General features: G+C 38.3%; 2 protein-coding genes across 2 annotated transcripts; one reads left to right on the top strand and one right to left on the bottom strand.

Annotated features, from left to right (window-relative positions):
* Positions 1-17: 17 nt before the first annotated feature.
* Positions 18-2,269, bottom strand: LOC120109482 (cold-regulated 413 plasma membrane protein 2-like). The gene is made up of 2 exons (XM_039123234.1): positions 1,967-2,269; positions 18-133 (listed from the first exon to the last, which is right to left on the bottom strand). The coding sequence occupies exons 1-2, from the start codon at positions 2,122-2,124 to the stop codon at positions 22-24; spliced, it is 270 nt and encodes an 89-aa protein (XP_038979162.1). The 5' UTR covers positions 2,125-2,269; the 3' UTR covers positions 18-21.
* A 7,166-nt stretch (positions 2,270-9,435) lies between these two features.
* Positions 9,436-11,666, top strand: LOC120109484 (octanoyltransferase LIP2p, chloroplastic-like). The gene is made up of 4 exons (XM_039123236.1): positions 9,436-9,667; positions 10,241-10,295; positions 10,407-10,557; positions 10,941-11,666. Exons 1-4 carry the CDS (start codon positions 9,444-9,446, stop codon positions 11,225-11,227), a joined length of 717 nt encoding a protein of 238 aa, XP_038979164.1. The 5' UTR covers positions 9,436-9,443; the 3' UTR covers positions 11,228-11,666.
* The last annotated feature ends 148 nt before the right edge of the window (positions 11,667-11,814 follow it).

Here is an 11,814-nt window from a genome sequence, read left to right as displayed (position 1 = left end):
ATAAAAGAAAGGAAAGGATAATCACCTCAGTAAAGAAAACAGCACAGACGGCAAGCTCAGGAAAATATAAGGAACTAAAAGTGTAGTCAACATGTTTGTCCTCCAGTTTGTCCGGTCTAATATCAACAGATATCTGCAGATAGAGAAGCAAAAAAAAAAAAAAATTATATTAACTGCAAAGTAAGCTAAAACATTCAAATCAATAGAACGTCCTGGCTGCACAAAAAGCACTTCTCATAAATTTCTTTTTCGAAAAAAGGCTGAACATGTATATCTATATCTGTATGTAATGAAGATTCCAGGCATTCCAAAAACTCTGGAGTGCATTTATTGATCTATACAGTTAAAAAATGGAAGATAAGTTGCATGAAAGTGGGTAAATTCTAACTAAACATACATGCAACATCATATAAGCATCAACATAAAGTCTATGGCAACGGCAATTAGAATTCACCATCTCTTGCGTAGATCAAGTTAAATTACTGTATCCAAGAAAAACAACCAAGTATCAACAAAAACAGGCAAAATTGCAGCTTTTTTTTGTTTGAGTCACAAAAACGAAGCATTTCCTCGTACATATATTGTTGTTTTAATCTGAGTGTAACTATGTATCTTAATCAGATGTCAGAACCTTTAGATCCAGCAGATACAGAACAATCAACAATCAAGTCATAACTGAAAACCTAACCCCAGTTCCCCTGTGAAAGTACAAACAATAATGATTTAGCTGTTTTATTTAATTATAATATATAAATACTCTCAATATGTAAGTAGAAAGTTGCAATCCCCAACATTAAGCTGGGAAAGAGATGTAATTGTATAAAGAGCTATCTTTTACATAGATAATTAGTAAGAGATTTGTGATGGATGAGCTTGTGAAAGCCCTACTAGGGAATGGAGTTGTGCTTTCATCTTGCGAAAAGTCTATAAGAGAGGAAGAAAATATGCTCTCACAAATTTAGATTTTCTAAGAGACTCCATATTAAGAGGGCGTACTCCACAAGCCCCTTTCCTTTCCTAATTATTCTTTCTTCTTTTTCTTCTCATTATGCAAATCCATCACCAAATTTGTGTAAGAGTCTGAACTCAAGTTGCATGAACTGAATATCAAAGCAAACAATTTAGAACTCGGTAGCAATACAATGGCATGGTGTTCATAAGAATAGACCCACCTGATATTACTAGAAAGTATCATATCATAAATTCAGGACATCAAAATCTTCAGCAATTGATGGAATCTGATGAATACTTTATGGAATCCAGAGCTTGAAGGGTGTAGATGTGCATGTGATATGTCGCAAGCATGTCAAGGTTCATTCTGTATGCTGCTTACATATTTGTGTTTATTTATCTCCTCTCCTCTCTCCTTTTTGCATGTGTTCTGCTACAAGAACTATAGCAATGGCCATGCCACCTGGCACCCTGTATATGTATATAAAATTATTGCCTCCAGTATTGATCTGATGTATTTGGCATTTCTTTTAAGCCTTCAGTCTCTAAATAACATGTCATAGAAGCCCCTTCAGGCCCCTTTATGAAATCATCAAATAATATTTGGAGCTTATACCCACCTTTGTAATTACAATTCAAATTATAGCATCATCAATTTTATCCTACTGAATCACTCTTGGAAGTATAGGACTTGAACATAGCAAGTCTTAGGCAAGTTGATTGTAGTTGATAAAACCTCGAGTCAGATATCCATGTCAAAGCTTTTCTCTTCCATCCAATTCTTTTCCCTTCTATTTTCAATTAATGGCGACAGAAAAGAAATTTTCCAGCCACCATGCTCTTGCTAGGAACTCACAGCCCTGGCAAGTGGCAACATGAACCGGAGAGAGTAATTCGTGTCCGAGATCAAGTTAATTCCCTTTTAAAAGTATCCGTACAAAGAAATCGGAACAAACGCAAACAAAGGCAAAGGGATCATAGAAAAGGGAAAAACGATCTAAAAAGGCGAGCTCACATTGCTGCTACGGAGGCAAGGAATTTGAGGAAGGTGGTGCCGAAGCCCAGGCCGCCGCCAAGCTTGAAGGCATGGTTGGCGAGCTTCTTCGCGGCGATCCCAAGCTCCTTGAGATCCGACTCGATCAAATCGTCGGCCAGCCGATCCGCATTCCGCATGTTCGCCAAGCTCCAAAATTTCCCAATTAGACGAAGAATAATTATCGAAGAAGATGAAGAACTACTCCCTTTTTTTTTTCGGGGTTTGTCTCCAGATTTCACAGCTCAAGCTATAGAGTGCGAGAGAGGAGAGAGTGGATAAAGACGAGCGGGGCGCAATAGGTCGGTTGGCCTATGGACACCTGTAGAGCCGTACGGACTGCACCTGGCGCTGTCGGCACGCCTTTGAGAGTAGTGCTACGCCGTGCCATTCCCCCGGCCATACCTGATGTGCCACGAGGGGATTGGTTCTAGTGATGGTGTTGGCTCTTCTTCGGGCCTCCTGGTGTCGCCGCGTGGAAGGGCAATGCAGCGAGGAGTCATTTGGTGCTGTAACATTTTTTTTCCCGGTGTCCCTCCTTCGGTTCCGTCACTTGGCCGGAACGATGCAACGGTGTCCTTGCTGGTACACGTGGCTTTATCCGAGTCCTGGGGTTCGAAATTTCCAAATCGAGGGAAAGCGTCGTTTGACCGTTCGATTTGCACCGGCGGTTTTTTTGGATAATGACGTGTCCCGTTTTGCTTACTGTCGGGTTTGCTTGCCGCGTGTCTTATATGCTTTTCCTTCTTTGTTGGATGCTATCTGGTCAGCAACTATTTTTCTTTTGCAGGTTCGCTGGAACAAGCTATGTTAAGAGTTTGAAAAAGATGGGAGGCCTTGCTTTGTTCCTCTGAATATGCTTTTGAGATGTTCAGAAACATTGGTTATGATTTCCTTGGATAATTTTGCTAGACCTTTTTGTATACTTCTTTCTCCTACAATTTGTTGAGAAAATGGATGGCTTGTTATGATATGAATTTCAGTCTTGTTTTGTTCCATCTTGATATGGACTTTGGTTAAGATTTTAAGGGTGATAATAAAAAAAACGAGAGACTATTCATAGTTTACACATATAATACAATTTAAAATTTTATATTTCTCAAACATAAATTGCACATGTTGTTTGCTAGTGGTTTGATAACCATTATTTGGAAATATGAATTGAGTCTCATTATGATTAATGAACTATAAAAGTAACATGCTAGGAAACTTCATTTTAATGTACATATAGTGTTTGGAAAATAATTTTGTGGCCACTATATTACAAAAGCAATATCTAAACTTTATTATAACCAGTAGGTAAAAAAAAATTGCAATCAAATTTTATTTTTCATATTTCATCTGCAATTATTGAACATATATATCCTAGAAATGTACTAATATAATTTGATAAATCTTATTAGCTAAATTATAATCAACTATAATTTTAATCATATTTTATTTGACTAGTTATAATGCATACGCACATGACTGCTAAAAGTATTGAATTCCAGGTAGTTTGATATTTTTAATCTAACATTAAAGTAAACTAATTATTAATTTTGTTTTATAAAACCAAAAGAACCATTTTTAGTGATCTATTCCATCTTAGATGCAAAGGTGCATAATAGAGTGATATGATTATCATGAGTTGTCCTGTAATAATTAATAAAACCAATTGTTAGAAGAGCGAAACATGGCCCATTGCTCATGCAATTTGGGATCCTTGTTTTGGTCAATAAACCTTTGCTCAAGGAGGTGCAATCAGCCTAGTGAATATTATTTATTTTGATATTTATCAATATTGTTATGCTTGTGAAAGCAGAGGACATCAATAATTATCGAAGATTCAGTTAAATGAGATTCAATAATTGAAAATTCACCTCTTTCATGATTTGTTTGAGTTGAAGTCACAAGCTGGCACTCAGGATCTGGGAGGGCCTTTCTTTTAAGCCTCTTTGTTCTTTTATATGATCTAATGCCTTGGAAAAATTTAGGAATCCATACCATGTAGCTTGTCCCTTGGGAGGGCCTGGACCTGGATTTTAAGACCGAGGGATGGGCCGGGCCTGAAAAATGAGCCCGTCTTATAAACGGGTCGCATTCGTATGTAGATGTTGAACTCGATGAGGCTGGTTCGCCGCCTGGCCCGTCTCTCATTCCGAGTCCGCTCTTCCCCTCTCCTCCTGCAGTCCTGCTCCTGCCTCTTCGAGAAGATCGTCCTCCTCTTCTTTCTTCTCCGATCGTCGCCGGCAGCGACCCCTCTCATCCTCTTCTTCTTCCATCGCAGCTGCGGCATCCGCTACAATCATCTTCTCTTTATTCCATTCGACGCCTCTCCCTTCTCCATCCCCAACTTCAAAAGATCCGTCGCCGCCGTCAACTGGTGCACTGCCACGCCAGCCCTCGGCGGCGGGCAACCGGCGGGTCACATCGTCGACCACGACATCGCTGAGGGCGTCCACTGGGCGTCGCTGATCCAGGCGCTCGTCTTCTGCAAGGAGGGTCCCCCGGCGCCGCACCTGCAGATCACCGCCGTCACCGCGGGGCGGAGGCTGGGGGCATTCGGGGAATCTTTCGGTCGGAAATCGGGGATTAGGGCACAAATCAGGTCTTTTCTCCTCTTCTTCCTCTTCCTCCGCGCTGCCAGCGGCTAGCCGGCGGTGGACGTCCGGTGAATGTTGGACGCACAACACCGGTAAGCCTTTCAGTCTCTCTCAACCTCTCCCTCTTTCTCCCCATTTCTCTTCCTCCATAGTCCAGGCTACTAGCAGCTGGCGATGGACGGCCGTCGGACGGGTGATTCTCATCCTCGAACTTTTCTCTTCTCCACCCTTCTTCTTCATCCTGTCTGTTATGATACAGTCAACGGCAACAGTCGTCTCATCCGCCCTCCGAAAATCTCCCCTTGAACACGCCGCCCCCATCCTTCCCGTTTCTCTCTCTCCCCTTCCCCATGAATTCCCATCTTCCTTCCCTGCTCCCCTTCACTCTATTCACTTTCTCTGACTTTGCCTAGCAATAGCTGGAGCTTGGAGCCAGCTATTTTTTCTCTAGTTTTCTTTTTTTTTTCAGCGTTAGATAGTGAAGTAACTAAGATTATAAAGTACAATTCTGTGTTCCTCTTCTGAAGAAATTTCTAATTATAGATCATTAAATTACATATGTTATTTTGATTTCTTTTATCTTTGATTAATGATTTCTTTTTTGAGATTGTTCTTGAATTCATATTGTAATGTTTTTAAAGTTTTTTCATCACTGTATTTTTCATGTTAGTAACTTTTGTTCTGAAAGTGCCTAATGATGGATAGCAGAAGGGAACAATATAGGACAGGGAATGACTCATCATTCAGAAAGCTATCTGATTTGGGAGACTAGACCACAATATAGTTAATTAATTGGAAGCTGGATGGGATTGACTTTGTATTCTGGATGTTATGCATGTTTAATAGAACTGTTCTGTAATATACTAGTATTTTTTGGTATTTTCTAAAACATTTGCAAGTATTTTTTTTGCATTTTCTTTGGTTTTAAATGAAGTTTCAGGAAGCCTGAGGCTCGGCCCAAAGCTCGAAGCCCGAGTAAGTACTGGGCTCGAGCCTGGGAAGTAGGCCTGAAGGTCGGGCAGGGTCCGGGCTGACCATATTTGGTTATACCTTGGACGGAGCCCGGATCTAACCTGACTTATGAACAGGTCTACAACTACAAGTACCGAGTTCATAACAGAGATCCATAGCAAAAATTTCAGGCGTGGCTACTGATTTGCAGTTGAATCTTTTCAAAATATGCTGTTTTTGTCTGATTGTATGGTTAAATTTCCCTATTTCATTATCATGCCAATCCATGTTTTTCCTTTAAAATTACATCATTAATTTTTTCCTTTCAGCTTTTAATATATTCTTTGTGTCATATGAATTCAACATGGATTTGTTTTCTTTTCCCATGTATCACACTTTTCTCTTTTCTCCGATAATCTTATGTGAGTTCTTATTGATCTATGCTTAACAAAAAATCTAGCTGCTGAACTCTTTCTACTCTTGTATGGTATTTAGATTAATTCTATTTACTGATTCTCTACACTTGTTGCTAAGTAATTTACATTTAAGTTTTTTTAATTTGTAACCAATCATTTCACTTTGAAATAATTAATCTGTTCCTTAGTTCTTTATTTTGATTCTTTGGGAATTATGGTACAGATAGATGAAACATGATGAGCTTGATAAATCTTGGGATTATATTTCCATTTCCACCTCATATGTCCTCGGAGAAGGTGCAACATAGACGATTTCATTGTGTCGGGTTCTCAAAGGTTGGTCAAGTTTATCATAGTGAGGCTAAAGAAGCTGCCAGAATAAGTCATCATGCAAGGAGGAGGTCAGCTACTTTCACCTTTTTGATTTCTTACTATATTACTCACTCTTCATTTTATTTGTCCCAGGGCCAAATGCTTTGGGATTGGACACTATCATATAAGTTTCTTGTGCGTTTCAACTGATTTTTTGGGATTTTTTCTTCATCTTTGTCATGTTTTTGATCAAAAGAAAAGAAGTTCTGTTGACTTCTTGAATTCCTCAATGTCATTTGTTCCTATCAGGGTTAAAATATTGGTGTGAGCAATCTATCAAGTCCTTTATTATCATGTTGTCCTTAGATTTGTTCATCATCTCTTTTACTATTTTTCTCACATATTCAACCCCCTATTTCCAATTGTATTAGGAATTCTCTTAGTAATTGTAGCACATGATCATCCAAGCACAATGTTCATCAATTATCTTTCTTCTTAAAATACAATTTATTAAATTTCTGACAATGGCGATTAAAGAACACTTTGAACTCATTTCCACGTTGTTAATCCTACTTTGATTGATTTAGCAACTCCATTCTTACTTTATATACGTACTTAAGATTTTTTGTACTACATTTTCCCCTTCAAAAAATAGATATAAGAGCAAGGTTTAATGAAATGTGTTCAACCAAATCAGCTAGTAAATTTGAAAAGGTGTCCAACCAAGTCCAAAGTGATTAATCATTACAAAGCTTATGAAATGTTAAATGGCCAGTTAAGTTATGGGCAATATTGTCTTTTCTTTTAATTATTTTTATTACCCCCTCTTGATTAAACAAATTAGAGGCCTAGTATTGAATTGTAGTATTTCTAAATTTCTACGAAAACATCCTATCAGGTTGTCAAATTATGAATGGAACAATACTACTACTACTTCAACTACCCAGTTTTAATATTTCTAGGTTGCTGGCATATTTGGGGCACTTGTTGATATCTTTAAAATATTGTCTCTTATTTACCATGACCAAAAGTGTCAGCATGTAGTCCTTTCACAACACTCTAGCAATTGGCTATTTCTGATATTGAAAGATATTAACCTAGAATTTCTGGATTTAAAGCCTAATTTTCCCCTTTGAGTAATATGTGCAATATATATAGTTTTTTAAAAAATTGCATGATTGACTCGTCAACCTTGTCTGCTAGTTAATGCAGTTTGATATAAGTAACTATTTATTTATATTGTTAGTTTATCCCAATGTTGAACTGGTCATTTTGTGTTAGTGGGACACTTCCTATGCTAGATAAAACGAGGAGATGACATGCATGGAATTGTTAGGGCTTTGCTTGTACAATATGTATATCTCCAGCAATGTATGTGTCATTGCTTGGGATATTATTGGACCATCATAGTTTATCTTCAAGTCATTATGGAGCATGCTCATGATATATAACTCTAATGTATATAGATCATAATTTAATAGTTTTAAGTCCTAATCCGTTATTCCTAGCAGCTTGTTGATTTGGTAATAGGATTTGAGAAAAAATTATTATGGGAGTTTTTTCTGAATCATAAAATATTAGCTTGCACCTAGGTTTTCAATCTCAACACTAGAACCGGTATGGGTACAATTTAGGTTGATACAGTACACCCCATACCAATACATGGTACATTGTTGGAGGCGAGATAGTGGGTGTATCATATATCAGTACAGTATCTTATCGAGCCCCCGTACAAATTAGTACCTAATGAGGTCAGTATGGTATGCGAATTATTGGGCGGCATGGGTTAATGCTTGAAAACCTTGGCTCGGACATTCAAATAATTAATATTCAAGGATGACCCTACATACGAAACTTGTTGCTCCAATGGTGGTGGAACATGAACAGGACCCACATTAACTGCACCATTCGAAGGTCAAGAGACATGGTGACCAAGGGAAGGACTCTTACTGTGCTCTTGGTTCACACCTCTCTCATTAAACGAGGAGATGGTTTCTGACATAAGAGATCTGACTTGAAGCAGTGGAAAGTGTGGCTTTGGCTCTAAGTTGGAGTAAATGGCTCAACTAGAAGCCCAATAACCAAGTGGTATGTGCCTACTTCCTTTGTCATTAGGATATCAACAAATAGGGAGGCCTATTGAAATAGACTATGAAAGCCTTTCTGATTTACATGCTCACAATTGGAGCACCTGTAATTAAAAAATAAAATCCTTGAGGGCAAGAAGGTTCACTTAAGAGAAGCATTGGTTCCTCAATCATGCATGGTTGGCAGATTGGGGAGTCAAGAAGATGCTCCAGTTGTTGGAGTTGGTTTGGGTGGCGGCTTATGCCCACAGCTGGCCCCCTCCCACTCTGGGCTGCTGGCATAGTGGTATAGGAGCATTAGCAACCACTTTGGGAAGGGCAGCTGACCTTTGTGGCATAGATTTCAATTGCTTTTTAATAAGTTGACATCGAGATTGGCTATCTTGGTAAGTTGTGCACATTCATGTGTTGCCTCATTGTTAACTACTGGTATTTGTGATTGAATGGGTGCACAAGCTGTTAAGGATTCCCTTCGTGGCATTCTGCTGAGAAGAGGGGTTTCATTTACTGTCTTCGGACTTTGTATGCTTAAGCAGTTAGGCAGGAGGCCCAGGCATACCAGGATATGGTAAATCAGTGGACTTCTTCTCCATTGTTGGGGCATTGGAGGACAAAGCTATGGTAGATGTGAGGCAGCAGTGGGAGATGTAAAGCATGCCCTTTTTGATTCTGATCTACCAAGTGCAATAGGGCTCTCTACAAGCAATCAAGTTTTTCCCTATAGAAGTTGGGTACTTTGCTGGACTTTATCCTAGAAGCCTCCCAAAGATATGCCTCAGATGAGCTTGAAGAGCTTCAAATCATTGAGAGAGTGTGTGTATTGTGGTTGTTGTGGAAGTCTTAGAATGAAGCGATATTTGTTATTTGTCAAACTAGCTAGGTATTGTAGTTCCTAAATTCTGATTCTTTTTTTCATCATGACTTTGATTTTCCAGTATCTGCTAAATAATATTGATCCAATATATGAGAAATTACTTTAGAATCAGGATGAATGTCTACTTTAGCAATATGCTACTTGCCTATTTTATTGCTCATTGAAGGTCAATAATCTCTGTGGTACCAAATAGGTGTGACTGCTTGGACCTCCACAAACAAACAGATTCCTTATATGGAGGGATGGTCTTGGCAAAAATTCTTGGTAAGGAGGAGGCACATTTTGATAGAAAGGGATGAAGATCACTCTGACACGTTGATTATTCTTCAACATCCTCCTGTTTATACATTGGGTACTAGCAGTTCGGAGAAATACCTGAATTTTGATATACAAAATTCTCCCTATGATATTTACCGGACTGAACGGGGTGGAGAAGTCACCTATCATGGCCTGGACAGGTATTTCTTCTATTTTAATATGCTCATAATAGTTTGTTGTGGGTTTAATTTCTGCAGTCTATAAAATTACTGTTTGTGGACAAATGTTTCATTTGAACTTTCTTTTTTTTTCTGTCTGTAAATTTCAGCTGTTTTGGTTCTTGATGTTGGTTTACTTTCTCTGCTTCAGGCTTTAAACTGACTATAAACGAGAGTAAATGGACTCATTAGCCATGTTTAATTCTACATTTTATCTTTATAGTGCATTAACAATAAATAGATGCCCAGTTCCTCTATTAGTGATACCAAATATAATTCATCAACTTATGGCCGCGAGTTTTGTGAGATCTGGGATCATTTGTTGTTTCAACTAAACCATAAACTTGTAGTCTAGGTCACCTATTTCATATATTTCTTCGCGAAGCATTTTAGTAAAATAAGCTTTCCTTTTGGGAAGTTAAAAATAAAAAGCCTGTGGATCACTTACCTATGCCATTATAAGAGGATGTTTCTATCTATTTGAGTTTTCCATTATTTGCCTTCCTTGCAAGATAAATAGTTGAAAACTATCTTGTTATTCTGATCGTGGAAAAGTGGACATAGCTTGCCAGAGATATACGTTTGTATATACACGCAGAAAGATCTTGAAGTTAATTAGAAATGATTTTGGAATTGTGTCATGACTGCTTGCTGATATTATCTTCTTCATTGTATTTTTGGAGTTCCCTTCTTACAGTTTGTCTGCTGTCTTTCTTTTTAGCTTGTTATGTACCCTATTCTCAATTTGCGGTATCACAAAATGGATCTGCATTGGTACCTTAGGTCACTTGAAGAAGTGATAATCCGGGTCCTTTTATCTACTTTCTCTGTCAAGGCATCCAGACTTGAGGGTTTCACTGGAGTTTGGGTTGGTATGTCCCTGCTTTCTTATACTGATTAGCTTCTTCCTTGTGGCATAAATGGGTCCTTGAATGTGCCCATCTTTGCATGCATGCATGCCATCCCTAGGATAGGTGGAGCTGTTCAGGTACAAGTACACACTCATGCTAACTGATAAGAGAAAGAAAAAGGGAAATTTGTTAAGAGTTACATATATTTATAGCTCGCTGCATCAGAATAAGATAATGAATCACCATAATATTGCTATCCTAGACTTTATTATTTGCTATCCTAGACATTTTCCCCTCTAGACCAACTGCGAATATAATAATGCCAAGCACAATGTAGTAATTCTGTAAATTGCTGCTAACAGTTTTCTAGATTTACCTTATTTGTTCGGCTCTGGATTTTCTAGGAAATCACAAGGTTGCTGCAATTGGAATTCGGGTTTCTAAGTGGGTAACATATCATGGTTTGGCATTGAATGTTACGGCAGATTTAGCTCCCTTTCGGCACATTGTTCCCTGTGGCATACGGGACCGTGAGGTTGGTAATCTAAAGGAGCTGTTGGGGACAACTGAAGATGCTAATTTAATGGATGTCGCTCATAAATCCTTGATTGAAGAATTCTCTGAAGTTTTCCAGCTTTCTCTTGATTACAGATTAATCTCTGAATTGGACCTTCCTGAGGGAAGGTCATGAAGTTTGTTTGCAGGGGTGTCATTCTTCTGAAAAAGCACTCATCGCTGATTTATCACTGAGAAACATCAGATTGTACATACGCACTTGGCATGGTGGAAACCATAGTCGCTATTCACAAATCGTTAGGAGCATGTTTTGTTGCTATATCCGGCAGCCTCATTCCATAGTCGCTCTTCTGAAAATGCAAGGATGTATATTTTTGTGGCAAGCTCGATAGTTGTTTTATTTTTCCTTTTTTTTTTTGGCCTACAGACATTTATTCTGGCTTTTTTTCATTTATTAAAAATGCCCGCTAAAACTCCAGCTACCCAAAACATTTAAGGATTGGTGATTGCAGGTTTTGCATATAATCACCATTTACACGGAGTACTGTGAGGAAAGCTGTATATGTAATGAGTTGTATGTTATCAATTTATTGATTAAAACATATTACTACTCATAAGTTTTTTTATATCATGAATAAGCTGTATTTGCATAACCAAACATTTAAATCACAATTATTTTTCTAAAATATTAAATTGTTGTAGTGAGACCTTTGGTTGGTTTAAAGCGGAGCTGAAAGGTGGACGGGAAGGACAGAGACGACG

This window comes from Phoenix dactylifera, unplaced genomic scaffold (genome assembly GCF_009389715.1).
Source record: "Phoenix dactylifera cultivar Barhee BC4 unplaced genomic scaffold, palm_55x_up_171113_PBpolish2nd_filt_p 002258F, whole genome shotgun sequence".
NCBI lineage: Eukaryota > Viridiplantae > Streptophyta > Magnoliopsida > Arecales > Arecaceae > Phoenix > Phoenix dactylifera.
Note: the sequence above shows the minus strand (reverse complement) of the source record. Positions and strands in the feature narration are given on the sequence as shown.